This window comes from Pithys albifrons, chromosome 6, assembly GCF_047495875.1.
Source record: "Pithys albifrons albifrons isolate INPA30051 chromosome 6, PitAlb_v1, whole genome shotgun sequence".
Classification (NCBI taxonomy): domain Eukaryota; kingdom Metazoa; phylum Chordata; class Aves; order Passeriformes; family Thamnophilidae; genus Pithys; species Pithys albifrons.
In genome coordinates, this window is record NC_092463.1 from 18,337,099 (window position 1) to 18,360,971 (window position 23,873).

General features: G+C 37.9%; 1 protein-coding gene across 2 annotated transcripts in view; it reads right to left on the reverse strand.

Annotated features, from left to right (window-relative positions):
- Nucleotides 1-7,924: 7,924 nt before the first annotated feature.
- The window catches only part of TTC8 (tetratricopeptide repeat domain 8), a 39,572-nt gene continuing 23,623 nt past the window's right edge, over nucleotides 7,925-23,873 (reverse strand). For both annotated transcript variants that reach the window (XM_071557698.1, XM_071557696.1), the window contains 8 exons: nucleotides 22,120-22,205; nucleotides 21,725-21,812; nucleotides 18,036-18,146; nucleotides 14,841-14,980; nucleotides 13,425-13,599; nucleotides 12,034-12,156; nucleotides 10,151-10,234; nucleotides 7,925-8,517 (listed from right to left, as the gene is read on the reverse strand). In XM_071557698.1, coding sequence (XP_071413799.1) covers nucleotides 8,401-8,517; nucleotides 10,151-10,234; nucleotides 12,034-12,156; nucleotides 13,425-13,599; nucleotides 14,841-14,980; nucleotides 18,036-18,146; nucleotides 21,725-21,812; nucleotides 22,120-22,205 — 924 coding nt within the window. In that variant the 3' untranslated portion in view covers nucleotides 7,925-8,400. The remainder of the gene's footprint in view (nucleotides 8,518-10,150; nucleotides 10,235-12,033; nucleotides 12,157-13,424; nucleotides 13,600-14,840; nucleotides 14,981-18,035; nucleotides 18,147-21,724; nucleotides 21,813-22,119; nucleotides 22,206-23,873) is intronic.

Genomic DNA, 23,873 nt, shown 5'->3' on the forward strand with positions numbered 1-23,873 from the left:
CAGTGATGGGTGCACTTGTCCAAGCCATGGGCTACCATTTTCTCTAGGAGAATGCTGTGGGAAATGGTGTCAAAGGCTTTACTGAAGTCCAGGTAGACAACATTTAAAACCTTTCCCTTATCTACTAAGTGGGTCACCTTGTTACAGAAGGAGATCAAATTGGTCATGCAGGAAACCTTGAGTTCCAGCCTAAGTTCTCAGAAGAATTAATGAATATTGTGATGTTCTTTATTATCTAGTGAACAGCTGACTCTTATCTCTGTGCGTATGTGAAAGAGCATGAAGAGAGGAAATCTGTGCTAAGGAATGGCCATATGAATAGTTTCTTTGACAAAAAACAATTTTGTATATTTACACAGTCTTATATCCCTACGAAAGCAGAAGTTACCAAGGCACACATTTTGCTTCTACAGCAATATGCTCTTTTCTTGTATTTGTTTCTCATTTTCTAGCAACAATCTTATTTACTTTATCAGAATTTATCATTAATCACTTGTTAGAAGTTTTCTGACACTACCAGCAATTATTTTGCCATTCTGCATTGCACATTTCCAGAGTGAACACAAAACTATATATTCAATATTTTGTAATAAAGATATGGGAAGAAAACATTTATGTTTTTGGGAATAAACTGAACAGTTGCAAGATCTGAACAACAATGAGGTACAGGTTTGGGATTTGTTTGTAATTTTAGCAAGAGAAACATGGCATTAAGATTAGAAGGGAAATATTTGCTGAAAATAAGAAAAGGTTACTTCAACTTTTTGGAGTTACAAGATGGTATTCAAAAGAGGTATTTTTATACCCATCAGGGAGCAATACAGGGTTTATGCAGATTTGACATTTTCTTCTTTCTTCTCTATTTGTATTCAGAGCCCAGGGTGAACAACCTCCTTTTGGTTTGCTGTCTCTAAATATCTTTCTCTGGACAGCTGTTGATTCAAGCCCTGTGAACAAATAAAATGAAGAGGACCTCCTGGATGATTCAAAAAGAAATGCTATTTTCTGAACCCTGACTTGCCATTTGTGGTGTTAATATTATCTTATTAAACAAACACATGGCCTCTCCTCTCTCTTCACGAGTATTAGCTTTGTGCTTGCAGAAGTTGCAGCAAGTGAACTTTGCTGACATTAATGGGAGGTGACGGCAGGCGAGGGAAGACATTGCCTTTGTTCAAGAGAAGGAGAAGCACTGGGAGCCCAGTGTACCTGCAGTGCTCCAGCTCCTGCACAGCTTTTATTTTCCCAGTGCTTATGAGTGTTACTGAGGGAAATCAAAGACAAAATCCTTTAATAATTCCATCCTGTCACCCCTCTGTATACTGCCTCTCACCATTGCTAAAGGAGGAGTATCATGCAAAAACCTCAGTGGTCTCTGGGTACAAGCACTGGAAAATGGGGTCAGATGACAGAAAATGCTAAAAATGCAAAAAAACACATAATGTTAGAACACTCCATTAGCCATATTTACACGTATGGAACTGGAGACATGGAAAAGCACAATTTGCTGAAGCTGGAGGCACCAGCTGGGCCTGGGATGCAGGATCTTCCCTTTCCAGGTCTCTCTTCATAGGACTAGTCCAAATTTTGTGATGCCAACATGTGATTGCTGCCTGATATTCTTTATTAAATGTGACTAGAACTTGTCAGGTGAGCCTTACACAGCTCTTTGCAATTCAGACGTCCTCACTGACTCTCAGAAATATTTGTGCTGCTTCTTGAGGAGAATTGGGCAGTTTGGAGGAACATTCCTCCACTGGCAGCTCACTGACTCTGTCTATGACCTAGCTCATACAAGCCCTTTTTTATATCCCATTAGCATGTTTGAAGGCTACTGCACTTAACTGCATCCTGTACCAACATTTTAGCTCCTGTACCTTTTGGCCAGTCCAACACTAGGGACAAAGGTGATGAAAAGGATAAAATAACAGACAATATGACACTATGTACGGAGACATGAGAGCTGCCAAACAGAAAGTGTAATGGATGCTGTGGCTTCACCAGACAGGGAAGAAGCCTGGGAAACCCTACATAAATCATACATACCAATATGTTCTGTGGAAAAGATTACCCCATGGCTGCAAAAGCTGAACGATATATTGAAGCTCCAGTCATCAGGGCTCACATGGGTTGTAGGGGCTCCCTGGCTGGGCAGCTGCTCTGCTGCAGCAAACATATACTGCAGAGGAGATGGTCTGGAAGGTGTCCAAATAGCTTGTCTCATGCTTAGCACTGGTGATTTGACAGGACTGCTGTGAATTCAGGGAATATTACTCTAAGCAATCTCTATCATCCCTATACATTTTAGAAATTTTACATTTTAGAAATCTCATGCTTAGCACTGGTGATTTGACAGGACTGCTGTGAACTCAGGGAATATTACTCTAAGCAATCTCTATCATCCCTATACATTTTAGAAATTTTAAGTGTTCTGGAGTTTCCAGTGTGTTACAGCAGGAGACAGTGGAGACAGATAAAGTTAAGTACTGCTCACATCTTCTGTTGTGACCTTCTCAACCTTCAGAACACAGGAAAAGGACATCAGATTAAATACAGATTAGCAGGCTGGAAAATGACGAATTTCCTGTTAGTCAGCATGATAAATTAAATGAAATTTAATTTGCTTTCCAAATGTGTGCACAGGACAAACCCAAAGCCTTCAGATGACAAGCCCAGACAAAATGGACTGTTCTCATTTCTCTTCAAGCAAATGGCAAGTCTGAACCCCTTCCAGAGTAATGGTGGTTCTGTGGCAAAGCTGGTCCTGGCATGGTGACAGTTCAAGTGAATGAAGCTGAAGCCTGCCTGAGAAATTAATTTATTTGGAAAAAGCCAGTCTCACACAATCAGCAGCTGGAGGAGGAAAGGAATATTTTTGGGGTCATGTAGACCAAACTGCCTGGAAACAGAACATGAAGTCACAGAGAGTGCAAGAACAGCAAGGCAGGATGAATACACCCTGAGAGAAAACAAGAAATTAGGTCATAAAATCAGAGAAAAAAGGAGAAATCACACTTATCATTCATTAACAATTCCAAGTTTGCTTGGCATCTGAGATCAAGTGTTTGATCCAGAGATCAGTTTCACATGGACCAGAATGATTCCCACTTTCAGCTCACTACTAAGGGAAAACCTCAAATTTTATATGTCTTATTGCAGAAACTGAAGGAATTTCTTACATCAGCTGTCTGTCATGTTCATGTGCCAGCCTGCTCCAGCCACGTGGCTGTAACTCTCAGGAGTGGGTGTTTGACACCACAGGTCAGTAACTGTTGGGTCAGAACCATTTGTGGGGGGTGGGTGCATGTGTGTATGTGGAGGGGGAAGGGATGAGTTGAACCTCACGGAGGTGGGGTGGCATTATATCCCTCATGGCAGCCCCTGGAGCCCATACAGGGAGGCACCAGAGCAGCTGCCAGTCACGAACAGCTGGGAAAAACCTTAACACCCCACAGCTCCTGGAGCCCCTGACCCAGCTCAAATTGGCAGGGACAGTGAGAACACTGCCCCTCACCCTGGCTCGGACCCCCAGAGTGGCTGGGGGGTCAGAGGCCCCACCTGGGGGTGTTGGTCATAGAGACCAGAGCAGATAACACCAAAGACATATGTTTGTCATGTGCCACGGCCCTGCTGTCTGCCGTGTGAGAGCTGGTCTTTCACAAGGTTCTTGTGGTGGCTATATAATCTGCTTCTCCTTCTTTCTCCTTCTCTCTTCGTGCTTGTAATTTCTTAAAAATTAATGTTTAATAAATACATACACAGTTGCCAATAAAGATAATGAAGACTATCAAAGGTGAGGCTGAAAAGTGTAAATTACATCAGTCACTTAAAAGTAGCCACACTATGCTTATTTACCATTATATTAATTATTTTTTGCTAATCTATATATATCCCTGCAAAACAGGATCTCACATTCCACCCATCTTTCCCACTGTTCAATTAGACTGAGGTCTAAGCTACTCTTGGAGAATGATTTCCTTCACTGTCTACAGCTACTGCCTGACTTGAAGACATTTGTGGATGTCCTGCACATATGCAGTAATGATACCCATGTATTACACTGCAGAAATTTTGGGTATATATGGTTCTCTGCTTATTAGTTCACCTTCCAGGACTTATATTAAATTTAAAATCTTATGTTCATCCAAGTAGCTACCATTTAATACTATAATAAATAAATGCTTCATAATGACATAGCATTTTAAGCCATCAGACATTGCAAGATTGCAGGTAGAAGTCAGAAGCTTTCAAAGTTTTTGTACTGGATCTCCTTCATCAGTATATCTGGAAGAACTAACAATTACATCTTTGAATGCTAGGACAGATATGTGCATCTGGTTTTGTTGTACAGATTAAAAAAGAATCTGACCATATATTTTAGAAGACTACATTTTTATCTGAACCCTGAGCTGCTGGCTTATGGTAATAAGAAATACTTTTATTCACAAGAATAAAAATAGTCTATGGTTATATTCCTAAATTGGTTTTTGTGTGGTATCTCATGTACAATTAGACCAGAGTCTCTTGATGGAAGGTTTTATGACCCGTGGTTAGCATGTTCTACATTCATCGCTTGAAAGGATTAATTTGTTAACATGTGCAAGAGCTTCAAAGGTTCTTGGCATTCTTATAGTATATAGACTTGAAAAAATAAGGAACTGGTAGCAGCATAAAATGATACCAAAACTAAAATGTACAGTCTTGGCAATTACTTTATGGTTAAACAAACTGACTAAGTTCAAAATGAGATGAAACTGCTGGGGTGGTCTACTTGTTGGAGCTAAGCTTCCTGGCTCTTAATGACTTTGCCCTTTCCATAGTGCTGATCAACATTTGCATCCTGCTGTTTCTTCTTGTGTCTCATTTCTAATTGGCTGAAGGACTTACCTCTGAAGCAATATAATTGGTTTCACTGGAAGAACCTGCCAAAAAACAAACAGGAAATGAGGAAAAGCCCCACATTTATAAGTGCTGATATATTCCTATACACAATTAACACAATGTACTATGTGTTAGGAACAGTTTTTTACTATGAACTCAATGACTTGATTTTTTTTAATATTCTATACAGGTGTAGGAATCTTTCTGAGCTAAATCTTTAGGACCTTTTAATAAACTAAATAGTAGACAGGAGAAGGCTGTGGACTAAGCAACTGCTGTAATTAATCAACAGAAAGAAAGTAAATATAGTACTTGTACAGACCCTTCAGTTACCCAGTGTGATTCAGAGTTTGCTAACTTGATAGTTTTTCAAGAAAAATTGCTTTCTCTGGTGACTTATCTTCCAGATTTAACCTGCTTACAGATGCTTCTGAGCATTTGCAGTTCCTGAGCACTCATTACCTCTGAAAACTCCTTTTTTCAAGAAAACTAGTAACATCACCATCTTACCAGCTCAGGAGTTCAAATGCTACTGGAGAGTGACTGGAGATACAAATCTGTATATGTCTTGAATATCAAAATTTTGGCCCACATCATATCAGTGATCAGACTGAATGACCCAAAAATCTCTTTAGCCTACCAAGACAGGAAGCAATGAAAGAAAAAACCCACCACCAGCAGGAACAAAATCAGCTCACTATCCGAAGTCTTAGAGTGATTGAACTGGCACCTAATGGAAAACTGACTCTGCCCTGCCCAGAGACACCTGGGGACGCTTTTTGCAGCCAAAATGATCTGCAGCCCTTAACTGTGAATTCTGATTAATTTCAGCAACAGTTTTGTGGCTGGTGCTGTGGCTGTAACACCTAGCAAAACCATCAAATTCCTTTAATAATCTAACCCTACATTATCAACTTTTAATGGGGTTCACGATCAGAAAGACCCCAGCAAGAAGGGGGATCAAGAAGGATGGAACTGGTGGTAACAGCCATAAACTGTACAGACCTTTCCTGTAGGGACACAGAAACTTCAAGACCCCCCAGACATCTCCTTTGAGCTTCCTTCCAGGCAGCTTTGTTGAGGACACTATCAGCCCTGTAGATTAAAAAACTGTGTTGTTTTTTCCCTTGTATTTTATTCTCTACTCTGAAGAGGCTTTATAAATAAATGCTGGCTGGACATACCTGGAGCTGTGATTCAGGTTTGAGGAAAAATGGTTTCTGTGTTACAGAAACGCTGCTTGCAATATGAAGGTCACACTGTTCTAACACGATCCTACTGCAGAGATGAACATGGATTCTGATGCAATGTGTTGTGCTATGTTGTCCTCAATGAACCAACCAACGGTGGTTTGCCCCAGGGCCTGCCCACTCAGCTGTTTGTTGCAGCTTGCAACAAATTAACATACAATAAAATCGAAAGATTCTTCCTCGACAAACAGCCTGCTGATTCATCTGTTGTTTCACTGCGGTGATGTAACTCATTACCACATTTGATTTCACTTGTACATGTGCTAGTCATGAAAAATATACTGTCAGACCCTTGCTTTGGGGCATGAAAGTTCAACAAAACAAATAGCTGCTGCCTTTTGGGGCAATCAAAATACACTATGTAAGCCAAATTTGGAATGGCTTGCAGATGCTGCAAAGTGGGGAGCTAACAAGATTTTAATTCTTGTTTAGAACTTTGTATTCTTGTGGGGGGGTTGGTTTTTTTTATTTCTAATTTGCACAAGCACACTGAGTAAAGGATTCCCTACCATACATAAGCTTTTCCTCTTTCAATCTCCATGCACTCCTCAATTTTCAAAGAATAATTATGTCTGGTCTATATACAACAGGATACTGTTTGCTTAAAAAATAAGAGTTTACTCAGATCATTAACCTGAGCAGTGATCACAGTAAGTGGCATCTTACAAGCACTTATGAGGAACTATTGAACTGCCACACTGGATTAAAAATTGAAGTTGTATTACTCGTTCCTGTTCCAGTTCACATAATCTTATTTACTATTTAATTTTAAAATTACTTTGAGTTAATAATATGACATTCAAAAATTCTCAACAGTTGTGTTTAAACTGCTATGACAAATTTTCTTTTGTGGTAGCTTCCTAAGTTTAGCAATGTCAGCTGGAAGAACATAAATACAGCAGACCAAAGGATGAAACTTCCCTACAAAGTCTTCCTTTTTAGCAGCAGGTAAAGTCTTATTTAAAAATGAAAATTACTGATAAACAGGATTTTTTAATGAGTTTGTGATGAATTTCCAACAATATAAAGATCAGTGTGGACAAAACAAAACTCCCATTAAAGATGCTGCATCTATTCAGCCAATAATGCTTTTGCATTTCCCCCCATGCGGCAGCAGTTTATTGACAGCGTTTCTAGCTGTCACCTCCAAAATGCTCTGCAGGGGAACCTGTGGGGACACTTCCCTAAGTTTCCCAGCATCCGCCTTCACCAACTACAATGCTCAGAGATGAGGGTGGAGAAGTAACAAATAGTAAAAAGAAAGGCATAACATTCATAAGCATGTTTAGGGTTGATCCTTAAGCCAAGAGACTCCTTTAATGTATCAGAGAAACATAAAAATATTTTGAAGGTCTGTTTCAGGATGTGCTGTTTCAGCTTGCCTTAACATCCCACATTTCTTAAAGGTCTTTTAAAATGGTCAAGTTGAGAGTTCATACAAATTTATTCCTTTTAGTTAAAACACACAGTATGACAGAAAGTCTTCATTTGCTGTTATTAGTAGTATTACTGTAGTTAGAATGATCCAAATATCTGTTTAGCAACAGTGCTCATGTGCTGGCCCATGTAATCATCCCATCAATGCCTTGTTCTCAACTATTAGTTCTTGACTCTGCAGGCTTTTAAATACCCTCCTCCCTCACTGTGATCCAGAATAAACTCTCTCCTGAGTAGAGAGTTTATGCAATTTTGTACCAGTTCTGCAGAGTCTTCCAAAATACGTTGATTACCAACCCTGAATTTCATGGCAATAAAGATGTAATTTAACTTACATAAACAAATGAGACAAACCATACAAACTGAATTTATTTAATTCATACAGTACAACAAGGAATCTAAGAACTTCTGCTTTACATATGTATTAAAATTCGTTTCAGATATTTTAATTTTAAAACTTAACATTCAGTAAGAAAGTATACTATCAAAAGTCAGGTTTGAAGACCAGTTAGGAAATATTGTTACTCTGTTACTTGACAGACTGTCACATGTGTAAAACCACTTTTTTTCTCCACAAAAGTCAGAAAAAAAATCCTTTTTTGTAAGGTCTTGTGCACACAATTCCAATCTGTTCTAGCTGTCTTTTAATTAGTGTTACATTTTAAGATGACAAGCAATTTAAACTTAAACCTTTTCTGCTACTAAAAGTAACACAAGCTTTACCACAGGAATGCATTAAGTAAAGTCCACCTACTTCGAGCTGGTGTTTTCAGAATGCTGTATACGACATTTACACTGAGAAACTGTTCTTACATAATAAAACACATGTTCATCAGAGCATAGCAAAGTGCTCTTTTAACTGTTTGAGGAGCTGCTGTGTATCAACATGGCCTGGAAATGCTTCTTCTGACTTTTGAGCAGCTGTGTAACTCCTCTGAAGATCTCCAAGCTGTAAGAAACACACAAATTAATTTTGAAAATACACGCACAGCAGTGTTTCTATCATGTATTATGTGCATTCTGTGCAGTACATTTCTCATGCTCACAAATGTTTAAGTGTAGCTGGTCCTAAGAGCAGAGTCAGTACAGAGACTTTTGAACTCAGGGTTATGTCCCACTTACATCAAGGGATGAGAAGCAAAAGACAGAAATCTGATTTTAATGGAAGGGATAGAACTTTACTTATACTTTCATCTGACTTCTTGGGGAATGGACAAGGTACACACCATGCCCAGTACTTGAATTAAGAAGGAATAAAAAATAGAAGTTTTGTTTTTAAACTCCACAGAAGTCTTGCTGTATATATGACAAAAACACAACCCATAAGGCCCCTGTAAATACCACAACTCCATATGATTTTCTGCTTCATCACAGAGATGCTGAACACTACAACACTGGAGAACTGATGTTGCTCCTCTGCTGCTTTTAGAAGTAATTGTTCCCTACTTAGTGAACTTCATTTTTAACTAAATAGCCATCATTTTTTGGTAGAATGAAAAGGAAAGCATCTCCAAAAGCGGGTTCAGCAAAAAAGAATCCAAATGTTTGGGAACACGTGTAATAAAAGGGGTAACTCCTGGATGGAAAGGAACGAGCTATGGACAGAATGAGAAGGTAGTCTTTGTTGCCTGTGTATCACTCAACATAGAGCTTCAGCACAGCAAGAACTCTCTGAAGGAAAAGAAACCAGTGTCCTGGTCATGTTTTGTACACCACAGCCTTACACCAGATCTAAGGATTGTACTACCCCCCTGTATCAACACCTGGCTGATGTGGCTGTCTTCTTCCATAACCTATGGGGGTTCTTTATGCAAAAGCTACCTAACAAGACATTTGTGGACTAGGATTTACTCCTTAATTGGTAAGTAAAATATGCAATTATTCAAAACCATCTTATGTTTCACAATGAAGAGGATACACTTACAAATTAATGGGTTTTTCTTCCCTTGACACGTGTACTTTAGTACCTGTAGGAGTTGAGCTGCCCACTCAACACAGAATCATAACAGTATCTTGAAGGCTTAGGCACAAACAAAGCAGGTTTTTTCTTGTGAAAAATGTAAGGATTTGTACAGGTTTCTCCTTATTAACAGGCATGCTGGACACTGTTAATACAGTGTCTTAGATCCTCTATTAAATAAATTATTAACACAAAAAATTCAAGGGTTGTAAAGCTAAAGAACGGACTTTCCTTTTGAGATCAGTAAGATCAAAGATGAATAAAGGATATTCTTCCTATAATTCCTGATAAATAATATGATACTATTTCACTTAATATTTTGAAAAAGCTGGTAACTGTAAAGACTGTAGATGGAATTGTTCATGAATTGTTTATCTTTCAGTCACTTGGACAATTAAAAAGTTACTTTATAGCTAGTTGGCCTAATTTATTCTCATAAGCACACTGGAATGACTACTTTGACATACTTCTGGGCATAAAAATAAAAAAAACCACATTTTCCTTGAGTTTATGCAATCTGTATTTTGTCTTTCCTATCTGGAATTCTCAGTACTAACATTAAAAACCCACCTGCCTCACCAAGACTCAATTTTTAGATTACCAGAACAGGATAGTGCATTACCTTCTCTGAGAGTATGGCAAAATTGAAATGGGGCTCATACATATGAGGTGCTAAAGATGAAGCAGTCTGCAGCAAAGCTCTCGCCTGTGCAGAGAAATAAAAATATAATACAGTGAAATCTGGGAGGGAGGGCAACAAGAGCCTCATGCAATATTAATAATTCTTAAAGAAATCATCCTATGTTTTCTTTTCTAGGCAGTTACTAAGAAAGCCATTTTCAACATTGTTACACCAATAGTGTAGGCATAATATAGTTGAATACCATTTAAATTAATAAAGACTCTTGGCTAGGTCAGAAACAGAACATGTTGGAACATGATCAGTTAAGGAAATAAATTTTAAACACTAAAGAGAAGATATTAAGTATATTAAACAAAAACAAGTATTTAAAGAACATTATACTGTATTTATCTGTTGTCTCTGACACCACTGTCATAAGCATCCCTGAAAACATAAATTTTATCATAAAAATGACAACTTTTGCATTCAATACTTTTACTAAAATACCTTTTTTTTCTGACTAGCAAAAAAGTGGCATAAAAAAGTAAAAGAAATTAAGTATCCAGGTGTATATTTTCATGCTGTAAATCCAATACAAAATTAAGGTCAACTTGTGAATGCTTTCACCAAGAAATGAAGAACTTAGCAGGGAAGAAACCAAAACTTTCAAAACCAAAAGTATCTGTAAACTGTTTGGGAAAGCAGAGTTAAGAATTTCTTAAAACTCCCCAAATCTGAAAAATCTGAGTACATATAACAGTACTTATGAAAAAATATTGTGAAACAAAATCCAAGATAAGTAAAAGATCTTCAGGTTTTCTTAACATTCTTAGCATAATTTTATTGCCATGATGATCCTGATTTTTAATTATACATGCAAAATACAAGAAGTAAATTTAAAATTTTAAGCTAAAAACTAAAGCAGATAGGAAGCAATTCTAATGGAAAAACTCTGCAGTGCCAGTTATCAGCAATCACAATTTCCATAACTGGAGGTAAGCTCCGCTAGGGAATCAAATATCTCTAAATTTACTGATTATGAAAACTGAAACTAAACACAAAGTTTATTTGTCACTGGAAACATCCAGTGCTGGGTTCATTTCAGTGTTTCCATGGTTATTGTTGGGTTATCCAAATAAAGTTTGAGAATTTGCTCTAAAAAATGTATTGACAAGTCTTTATAATTTATTGTAGCTCTTAATGCATATATGAATCGCATGAATTAGGTTGCTCCCCTGACATTTAAGACAAGTGCACTGTCGTTCAAACTGTGCAAAAAACAGACACAAATTTTCCCTGTGTGTGTATAAGAAATGATTACATTTAATGCACCATGCATGTTGATTATACATCTAAGCACAACACAACTTAGTATACTCCCATTAGGTAAGATGAACCACTACGCTTACTGAATGCAAAAGTATTTATCAAGAACTTGCTGCTTTGGGACAAAAATCTAAAGCAATCTCCATGTTGAAAAAAAACTTTCACGAGCTGATCTGATTGCTCTCTTCTGCGACCCAACTAAAGTACACTTATAAACTGAATATACAATCAAAGTTGTAATTTAAGTGAAGATTTCAGTGTGATGAGTTTTGCTTTGAGTATCAATTAAAAAAATCTAAACAACTGCAAAGTCATTGTAAAGCTTGTTTTTCATCGATGATCTATTTGGATATGCCTAAGAATGAGCAGTTTAATGGGAAGATGGTATGACAACATGGAGGCTACAGTGACTCATGCACAACAGTAATCCATGTTTTCTGCCTGTAGCAGTAAGTTAGACATTCATATGGTACTGCAACCTCAGAGAAATGACACGTTTGTTAAATACAAAAAGGGCCACATGAAGCATTCTGCTTAGGCTGAGATTCAACACTGACCTGTTCGACGTGACCTTTTCGCATTTCCAGCACAGCCAAGTTGTTGTAAGCTTCTGCATAGTCATTATTGTTGACTAATGTTAGCTTGAAACACTGGTAAGCCAGGTTCAGGTCTCCTATCCCCTAAAAGTAAGACTGTGTGTTAATGTGTGAAAAGATTGGAAACAACACACATCTGTTTTGTTGTCTGGAGTATCTTTTCACCCATATGTACTAACATGGAATGCAAATCACAATAAAAACACGCTGATCAGAACCATATGTGCTTCATTCCCAGACCCTCTCATTTTTTTCTTATTCTTCCTCTAGACAGAATTGTTTCTCTCCAGCACAAACTTATATGCCCCAAGGGATATTCACTTAATCTAATTTAACTTTTAGATCACTAAAGTGTCATCTAAAGACTATGCTATCTGCTACTATTTACAGCAGGGTAAGAAAAACAGAGATGTCTCCAGAAAGGAAGTCATCTTGCCTCTCTGTCTCTAGATATATTTTAAAAAAAGAAGATAAAAAGTAAGGGAGATTCATTTGAATTGAGCAGCTGACTACTACTTTAGTGTTATGACTGACAATCATACAGCATCAGGTTAAACATCAAAAGTGACAAATGCTGAAAAATAAAGGCACATCAGTTCAAATTTCAGTGTTTTAGGCAGTAAAAATTACTGTTTATCCTAGCTGTAGTACAAGCAAGATGAACAGTTGGGCTTCTCTCTGACTCAAATCATCATCATTTGAAGAAAATTTGTATTCAAAATTTGTCAAAAACTATTTGGTAAACTTATTCTGGACAAGCAGCTAAAGAGAAATCTAATCCAACTTCTGAAAGAACATCTGCAAAAATGGGCCAAGAATGAAAACTTGTGATTAAATTTAACAGAATTTATGCCACATTTACACAGTAATTCTATAGCTGCCTGTAAGGCAGAGGACCATGCTTTCTCAACTATGACATAGCAGTGTTGGCTACTTGCTGCTGAATGTGTATTTTTATGGGAACAGAATGTCTAATGTTTCATGTAACATAAATAACAGCTCCCAGAAAAATATCTCGAATTCAATTTTTTTATCAGATTAGCTTGTATTGCATCCAAGGCTTTCAAGGGCTGGTACGTGTTGCAATTTTGTTCTGAAAGATGGGAAGTTTAAAGACAATGAAGAATGAGCATCTTTCAGCAGGAGAAAGCCACATTCTGTAAAGTACAAAGTTTTTTTCTTTTGCTGCTTCTTCTCTACTGAAGTGCAAATAAAATTCAATCTATACAGGATTTTATCCCGTACACTATCAAGTTTTGCATTTCCAAGTAGGGAAATGACTCCTTCCTAGTTACTCTTTTTACATTTCTTAAATGGTATTTATTCAGAAAGATCGCTGACATTTTTCATACCACAGCCACATGTCCCAAGTTGTACCACACATCTGCTGTATCCTCCTCATTTTCGGCCAGAAAGAGTGCCCGTTCAAATGAAGATAGTGTCATATCATACTGCTGGGCATAGAAGCAACAGAGGCCCAGATTGTTAAAGAGCTGGCAGTTATAAACACCCATCTGCAGGAGCCGTCTAGATGGAAAGAAAATATTTGTTTCGTTTATTTTTTTTATTAATTTCAAGTAAGAGTTCTACTGTAAAAGACAAAGTTCTCTCCCCTTTTCTCCCTATTCTGAGAGTGTGCATGGTAGTTCCATGAAGGCCAGTGCAGGGCATCTTTCTATTAGAATCAAAGCTGTGAAAAAGTCTGTCAAAATTAGTCACTTCTGTCTTTTTGACTGGGTCATATGATCAGACTTTACTGTAAAACAGAGCTGTACACAGACTTTCTCTATCTCCTCTTTCCAATCTCTTGACCTCAATCAAGCAAGTAATTTGTTGCAATTACTTTTTATAACTCTTCAGACTTCAATGTTTTTGCTTGATTCCCATCCTTCAGCACTGTTTTAATTAGAAATAGTACATCCAGATGTGAATTTACATTGATCTTACATAGGAAGCATAACACAGATTTTGATTCAAATTCATGTTGTTTAATCTGCCTTTTAGAATGTAGATGTATTATGAAATTCTGTTAATATTTATAAGAAAAGCTGAAATGCTAAGAGGGCAGGGGAAAAGGGCTGCTGTATGCAGCATGACTGTGAGTTCCTGAACCTAAAGCATAAAAGAGCTCAGGTCCAGCAGAAATGAGATGGTAGTGATTTATTGACTTAACCTGCTCTTAGACTTGAGAACATGAGTCAAGCTCCTTTGCACTCTTGAATGCATTGAAATAAAAAGCAAGCAGCACTGTTTAACACTATATTTTTACTGCTTTCAGTAAAACATGCAGGAAGCCCAGTCCACATTTAGGTAATAGATTTTGTGGTCACAACTCCTGGCTATTTCAAGGAAGTTTTTCAAGACTACTCTTCTTCAAAGGGCTAAGAAGGAAGTCCTTGTGCCTTCTGGATAGAATTGAAGCTGAGACTACTATCCACTCTTCTCAAGGTGCCTCATGCTGTAAAAGAACTTTACTTGTTTATTAGCTGAATCAATAACTGTTTTGATAATCTTTATTGATAGTTCTACATTCTCCTCGTGTAAAGATGAAAAGTTTTTAAGAGAGTGATGTAATTATCACTGGATGAGATGACACACAAGTTGGTAAACTGATTTTATGGGGATATTTGTCCAAATGCTCATTTATCCTTCTGTACCAATTTCCAAATGTTATTTGTTTTTGCCATCAACAATACAAGAATCAGCCCTTTATATTACTCTCCTATGCATTTAGTTCCCCCTCCCTCCCTCTCCACAAGTGTAAATACCTGTAAAACCGCAGAGCTATCTCAGGCTGGTCTGAATAAAAATGGTTACTGCCAATGCATGCAATGGCTTCCACATGAGTATTGTCTTGTTTTAAGACGTCTTTATAGTACTCTGCAGCTGAGGAGATATTGTTCATTTCCTATACAATTGGACAAAAATTCGGATTACTTCTACTGCTTATCACCTATTTTTATCATGGAACTTCTTAAAATGTCAGTGCTTTACCTGTGCCTTCTACAGTATTTCACTGAATCACAGAATATGCTGAGCTGGAAGGGACCCACGAGGATCATCAAGTCCAATCTCTAGCCCTGCACAGGACCAGCCCCAAGAATCACACCATGTGCCCAAGACTATTGTCAAAATGCTTCTTGAACTCCGTCAGGCTTGGTGCTGTGACTTCTTCCCTGGTGATGAGGACATTCCAGTGCCCAAACACCCTCTAGGGCAAGAACTTTTTTCTAATATCCAACCTAAACCTCCCCTGACACAACTTCAGTCCATTCCCTTGGATTCTGTCACTGGTCACCACAGAATGGAGATCAGTATCTGCCCCTCCTCTTCTCATGAAGAAGTTGTAACTGCAATGAGGTGTCCCTTCAGTTGCTTCTTCTCCAGACTGAACAGACCAAGAGCCTTCAGTCACTCCTCATATGGCTTCCCCTCAAGGCCCTTCACCATCTTTGTTAACCTCCTTTGGACACTCTTATAACTTAATATCTTTCCAATATTATGGTGCTCCAAACTGCACACAATATTCAAGGTGAGGCCATCCCAGTGCAGAGCAGAGTGGGACAATCTGCTCCCTTGACTGGCTGGCGATGCTGTGCCTGATGCCCCCAGGACAGGTTGGCCCTTCTGGCTTCCAGGGCACTGCTGACTCATATTCAATTTGCCATCGACCAGGACCCCCAGGTCCCTTTCCACAGCACTGCTTTCCAGCCTCTCATTCCCTAGTCTGTATGTACATCCAGGGTTGACCCATCCCAGGTGCAGAATCTGGCACATTCCCTTGTTGAGCTTCATATGGTTGGTGATTGCCCAGCTCTCTAATTTGTCGAGGTCTCTCTGCAGGGCCTCTCTGCCTTCGACAGTCAACAGCTCCTCCTCTGAGTTTTGTGTCATCTGCAAACTTGTTTAGTATCCCTTCCAATTCTGTGCACAAATCATTTATGAAAATGTTTTAGAGCAGAGGACCTAAGATTAAGCCCTGTGGAACCCCACTAGTGACAGGTCACCAGTCTGATGTTACACCACTCGCTATGACCTCTGTGCTTGACCTGGGAGCCATAAACCCCATTTCCTGACTCTCTGCACCACTGGGAAGGGAGGAGGTAGAGGCCAGGGAGTGAGGGATGGGGGGAAGCTAATTTTAAGATTCATTTTACTTCTCATCCTGCTCTTATTTTTATTGGTAATAAATTCAAGTTACATCCCCAAGCTGAGTCTTTTTTGCCTGTGACAGTAATCAGTGAGTGATCTCTCCCTGTCCTTATCTCAACTCATGAGCCTTTCATTTTATTTTCTCTCTTCTGTCCAGTTGCAGTGGGCAGTGACATAGTAGCTTTGGTGGGCACCTGGCAACCAGCCAGGGTCAACCCACCACACACATGCAATAGGCATTTGCCACTTCTTGCACAATGCCTTGTGATACACAGAACTGTGCAGTTTCCCAGTACAGTAACAGAAAATATAATTACTTCTCCAGTCAATGTCTCAAATATTTTAAATGCTTTGTAAATCCACTCATGAATTACTTGGAACAAAAATGAGAATATAATTACATAGGAAGAATTACTATGTGCCTTCATAAACAGGAATCATATATCAACCAAAACTTCTACCACCTAGGATGTGCCAGTTAGGAGAACTATGTTCTATAAAAATACACGCTTGGATGTGTGTTATTTGGAAGATGACTTAGGGTGAATTCATTGCTGCAAGTGATGGCACACTGTTTCAGAGGAGTGCAAGGCCCAGAGAACGACATACCGTACGAGAAAAGAGATCAAACTCACTCCTGTGTTTAGAAAGGAATAACACTCTATGCTCTCAATATAACTAAAGAGTTAGTTTTTGTTTAACCTCAGCAGTGTATGTAGCTATAAAAAATGGATTTCTTGTAATTAAAAGAGATAGTACTAAAGCAATTCCTTTAAAAGTTATGGGGTTTTTTTAAGCCAAAATGGCTCTACAACTCTTTCTACTGTCATAAGTTACTGACAGGGGAAAAAAACTCTGATTAGGATGGCTGATGCACATATTCCACTTCTGAGTCTCTATAATGAGAATAGCCCTGTGTTGCAGCACATATCTTTGCTAATGAAGTTATAATCCTGCAGTCAGGTGTCAGTGCAAAACTAGATCCTATCCACTATATGCTGCTCTTTAATACTTCCTTAAAGGGTTATGCAATGTTATATATGGTTCTGCAAAATAATATCCATATTAATAACTGTTTAACAATTCAGAACGGAAAGCCTCCAAAAATTATGCAGCTGTTTTCTTCCTTGCTGAAGGACAAAAAGGATTTAATATGAAAATGGATTAAAGCTTAGGGGTTAGAGGAGAATGATGAGACCAGGATAGAATGCCAAGTATGAATGTAGACCAAAAATGCCATAAATTCATGACTTTGTTAAAACATTTGTTCTGGAATACTATCATTACCAACTTTCAGTGAAAAACAATATTAAGTCCACTGTTTGACAGGAAAATACACACTTTTAAAATACAAAATGCATTGTTATGAAGCTAAAATGAAACTACTTTGAAACTAATCCTACTTAAAATGCCATCTACTTTCTAACTAAGAAACATCCACATTTCAACTGTTCTCACTGGCTTAAGAAGTAGTAACACATAGTGCTAATAAAACTAATATGGATGAACCATTTTTCTGATTGATTCTGCTAGCAGACTGTTGGTGACTTGACTCAATGTGGACTTGCTTCTGCATGCCAAGGGTAAATGGGACCTCACTTAAGAGTAACTGTTGAAACCAATAAGCCTTTGAGGCTCCCATGATGTCACTTCAGTGTCTTTCTGTAAAGCTACCTGTTTTGCATTAGTAGTCCTGAAAATCAGCATAGTTAGGTTTTGGTGATCTTACAGTTATATTAACCTATTGGCTCTCTTTTCTTGCTCCAGCAGCTAAACTTGGCCACTGTAAGGTTTGTATAGTGGGTGCATACCTCGTAGATTCTGGCAATTCCACAAATAAGAGTCACTTCTCCAGGAAATCGATCTAACCCTTGCTTGAAAAGGTTCACAGCTGTTACAGGCTGATCCAAGCGCAAATACACCTAAGCAAACAAAAAGTGTATATAAATGTAAAATGTCTGACTTTTGTACAAGTACTGCTGTTTAACAAGGGAGATAAATAAAAGGGATGACACCTCCATTTATGCAGTCATTAGCTGAGATGATGAATAACACTGGGAAAATAACAGAGTGAATACTGAATAAATCTGCTTAATGAAGATAAAATAGCTCTATTTAAAATAATTAAATGTACATGCATACCATTTATACATTATTAATTAATTTGAACATTAGTAATAAAAAATCATACCCAAATTATCATATCAAAATGGTACATTTTGACACTGAGGCAAAGGTATCACCTTGAATATTTGCCTGTTAAATATATCTTTAAAAGCTTGTGTTTAGGCTTGAAAGAACTGGATCTTCAGGAGGGTAGTAGTGGAATACCAAAATGTTTTACTTAGTCGAATAAGACTGCACTGTACAGAGCAGTGACACTTTCAAGCTTCCTTACTGCTTTACCAGCCTCCCATCACAAACAAAATCCTATGGAAAGAGGGCAGTTTTGCCTGTGATTTTTGCTTCTGTGTAGATTATGAAAATGTGTAACGTGGATAATCATCACAGCTAGGCTTCGCTTCTTTCTGTGTCGATTATGAAAATGTGTAATGTGGACAGTAATTGTGTAAGAATTGGACATCCAGCGTGTTGCAACTTGTTGATAGAGATCGAGACCAGCCTTGCAGCTATATTAGAGTACAACTGTAAAGCCCTCCTTTTGTGGGGTATGGTAAATACAGCTACAGCAAAGTGAAAAACCCTGCACACATGCCCTGGGAAACTAGATTAATTTGTCTCCCGCTGAGTGGAAAAGGGTTTCGAGTGCTCTTGTCAGAGATAAGAGCTAATAATTGGTTGGCTAATAATCGATACTACTAAAAAAGGGAAAGAATCTGTGACTGTGACACAAACTTTTTATGAAGAAATGTAGGAAAAATATCTATGTTAACAGAACACTTGAGAAACCTCCAAACATGATTTCTGCTTTTGCCCTTGAGCTTCATGGACTTCTGACTGCCAACAACCAAAATCATACATCCTTGTTTTGCAATCCTATATACTGCTGCAGATATTTGCAAAGAATTATTTCCATGACCATTCAATGACATTTTTAATTGTCAAAGAGCTGTCAACTGTGTCTTCCAAGCAAAGGCACTGCCTTTTCAAGTTGATCACTGGCAAAATGAAGAAAATATAGGCATTTTTTACACCCATTCTGCTAATGTCAGTTGCATTTCCTGTATTAAGCCAGAAAACTAATGCTTTCTTGGGAAAAGCAATAGAAGAGCATGCATTTTGGAGGGCATGATACTTAGTCTACTAGAAATGCACTAATTACATCAGGAAAGGGGAAACTCCTCCAGATCGGCTTATTTTCTGTATTTTGATGTTTGTTTATGAAATATGTTTTCTGAGAATTAATGACTCAAATCTGTTCTATTGCTTGATCTGGAGATTCACTCCAAAGATCTACTCATTACAGATGCTGAAACCACACAGCTACAGCACTCTACTATGTAATTCCCATATCCAATGTCACATCACACTGTCCAACGTCTCTGCAGCCTGTAGAGCTGCTATCTAGACAAGTGGTGAAAGAAATTGAAAAATAGGTGGGATAATTTCTAACTACTCACAGTTGCTTCGGGAGACTGCTTTCTAAGACTACTACAGCTATAGTAATTAAGGTTTAGATGCAAAAAGAGAGGTAAGCAGAATGATTCCATTTTCTTTTTGGTATCTGTCATCTCTTGTAAAAGTATCTAATTTCTAGCTCTTCTAAGGTCATGAAATACCTTGTAACTTCTCAGCAGTCCTGACTTCTTTAAATACTCCTTTTTAATTTTTCTTTGGGTCTTCTATCTTTTCATAAACTATGTTTAAAGGGAGAAATAGCTTTCAAGAAAATATTTTTTAAAACCCAGACAGTAGTCACAACAATGAACATAAAACTGACTAGCATCATAATATCAGTCTGTTTGCACAGAACTTGATGCAATCGTATTACTTTTCCATGGCTGCTTAACTCAGGTCTTATCTTTTCAGTTTTGTCAAATTGAACCATATCTCAGTTACTCTATTGCCTGTCCACTGACAGTCATTAAATCATGTTGTGCAATGTTTTATACTTGAGTGAGCTGGTCTGTAGAGTGGGAGGGGAATGTTCAAACACAGCTCCTTTTCGAGCTAGTAATGATGCAGGGGGATGCACATCTCCCATAACAAATTGCTTTGTTAATCCAATTACTCTGCCAATTTAATAATTTTGTGTAGCTCATGGAGAGAGTCCAGAGGAGGGCCACCAAGATGATTAGAGAGATGGAGCACCTCTCCTATGAGGAAAGCCTAAGAGAGTTGGGATTGCTCAGCCCAGAAAAGAGAAAGCTTCAGGGTCACCTAATTGCAGCCTTCCTGTATATGATGGGAGCCCACAAGAAAGGTGGAGAGGGACTTTTCACAAAGGCCTGGAGTGACAGGACAAGGGGGAGTGGCTTCAAACTGAAAGAGGGTAGGTTTGAATTAGATATCAGGAAGAAATTCTTTACTGTGAGGGTAGGGATCACCCAGAGAAGTTGTGGGTGCCCCATCCCTGGAAGTGTTCAAGGCCAGGTTGGATGGTGTTCTGAGCAACCTGGTCTAGTGAAAGCTGTCCCTGACCATGGCAGAGGGGTTGGAAACAGATAATCTTTGGCATTCCCTCCAACACAAACCATTCTATGATTCTATGTTTTTTCAGAATGACTTCTGAAATTACTAAGTTTAATTGAGTAAATTAACTCCAAATACTGTATTGAAGACAAGTCTCCAGATAGCAAAACATAAATTGCTCAAGAAACATAAATCACATGTCATAATATGAATATCTGAATTGCCCACCAGTTGTGATGACTTTTGGACAACCTTGTGACAGATGGCTTAAAAAAGGGAGCTGACAAAAGACGACTGACTTAAGCTCTTTCTAGGACATGACGAAAAAAATGCAGTTTTAATTTTTCACAGGTCACCTTTTTTTCAAAGTCTTGGAAAATGTTTAGAATTTAATATGTATCCTGGCAAACAAGTAGTTCTGAGACTCACCTGTGCCCCTTGTTCTTTAAGAGCTTTTAATGCCTTTATTTTGAAAGAACATTCCCTGTTTCAAGGTCTCTGCTTCCTTTAAGCTCCCTTTGTTTGATTTAGTTTGTGAAACTAGAATTTTGATCTTCACTCTTTATTTACAGATTTATTGCATCAGTTTCTTAAGAGATTGTATATAGTCACATTGTTTTTCATACTGGAACTCCAATAATTTTTGAGCTATATAATCCTCCTTGGAGTCTAGAGCAAAGAATACAGTAACCTAGAAGATTTTTTTTTATCTTATTTGTGAAAGCTGGAAGCTCCAAAATTATTTTGTAAACTACAGACTTCCATTGCAACTGTTAGCATGTATTGCCTCAGGTCTATATGGGGATCATGCACTTTTAAACACAATACTCAGCTCTTGTGCTGTATGGACTCTCAAGTATAGTCTGGAATTTCAACTCATTCTTAAACAAAAAAATCTATTACTTACTTTTGCCAAATACAAGAACGTATCAACCATGTCCTGCTGCTTGAGAGCTGACTTAAATTGTTTTTCAGCTTCACGATACAATCCCAACCTAAAAAGACAGCAGATACGTAGAGAAGGTGCTTATTTGTTGCTTCTTTGTTTTTTAAAAAAACTTACTAAATAATGAAGCAGTGTGCACAAAACTAAATATGAACTGCCCCAAAGTACTTTAAGGCCATATATTTGTGTGCATGTTAACAAAAAACATGCTGTTACATATATTAAGATAACAAAACAAGCATTCAAAACTATGAAAAAGACAAATCCATGAAATTTGGCCCCCTTTTGTACACGTCCTGCAGTACAGGTCCTGAACCCATATTCACTCATTACAGAAGAAATGAGCAATGGCTTACCTATAGTAGCACTTCCCAATTTGCACTTTCCACCACCAGTCCTTGAATTGTGCGTGCTCAGTGGCAAGGGCTGCCAAATCTAGAGCCTTCCAAAACAAAACCATTACCTTAAAATTAATACCATCAGTGTTTACACAAACAAAAGAGCATAGAGTGCACAATGTAAAGGTTTTTGTAAAGAGAAAATTTTGAACAAAAATTCCGAGTAAACTTGATGTGGAGGCACTACATTTATTACTTTTATGGTTTAGTGCATAAAACAGCTGACAGGATTATTTGTCCCCATAAAAATATGCAAGGCAAACATCTTCTTCTAACTCAAAGAGAAAATGGAAAATTAACTTGATCAGACTACTGCAGTGCTGTTTCAAAATATATTGACTATTTGTTTAAGCCAACACACTTTTTCCAAACTTCCCATCCTTGTTCACTGGAAGTTGTTTAAAACAAGTAAAAATGAACTAAAATGAATAAGTAAGTTCAGTGAGTTTGAAATACTGTAGAAATTGCCATCTCACTGCTAATATCAGGTTGCCTCCACTTCTGGAACAAATTCTCAAATGTGGGCAGTAAGAAATATTTCTTTGTTTAAAAAGTCTATAATGTAAATCATTATTTTACAGGAAAATATTCTAAAAAATAGACAGCTATTGAAGATGGTGGAGGCCTAAAATCTCCTTTGTCTGGTATAATGGAAAATCAGGCATGCTAATAAATGTGCCCTGATCAGCCACCACAGCCAGATTCTGTGGCTTTTAATATTTTAGGTACAATTTCTACACTTTTGTTAAAACAAATGGATGTCTGTTCTGTACCACAATTTACCACAGAAGCATTTGTTAGTGTTTCTTTTTTTTAATTCCATTTTGTTTTGGAACATACCAAAGTGATGCTTTATCTGCTATACTTCAGGGATATCAACAGAAATAGTCTAAAATGATCTAATGCAGTATTTTTATAACAAAGAATTTACCTGTTTGTTTGTTTGTTTTCTTAAACATTTTGCAGACCACAGCAATCAAAAACTAGCTATCTATTAAGAACAACATGCAAAAGTTCTGTGCACTGGTCACTCAGTAGCAAAGGAACAAAGAGTTCCAAGGAAAAATTATTCTGGACACTTGAAATGCTGTAAGAGCCCAACATAGTGACGTCTACCCCTGGGTTGATTCCTGTTCTTCCTGCTAGCAAAATGAGGCTGCAAGTAATCAATGGGTCTAGATCTGACACACTGCAGCAAAGTCTTTGGACCTATGACAACTTAGGAAATTGCTGTCTTTTGGCTCTGTAAGAAACAATGATGTTTTCAGTAGCAATTCAGGATAAGGAGCTGCATTGATGCTGTCCCAAAGAGGAAGAGACAGCTGTCATTCCCTGCCTCTGAGAAAGGCAAGAGAAAAGTCAGAACTTACTACTCTGAACTCCATTTCTTCCAGTTAGGTGGAATTTTTGAAGACCTTAGATAGCAACTCTTATCTTGGTTGTCCTTCGTTTCTTAATGGCTTTGCAAATTGCACAACAGGGCCTTTGGATGCTTGAGCTATAATGAGGAATGACCTTTCTTCACCACAGAAATAGGTGAATTGCCTTCTAAACAGATACATTCTTTCCTCTGAAGGTACAAGCAATTTTGGCCCACTACTGGGAAAATCTGGGAAAGTAGTTGATGTTAAAACGTTGGTTACTTTTGTTGCATTTACAAATGTACTAATAATGTGTGTATCTGTCAAATTTACCACACCTGATTCTAATGC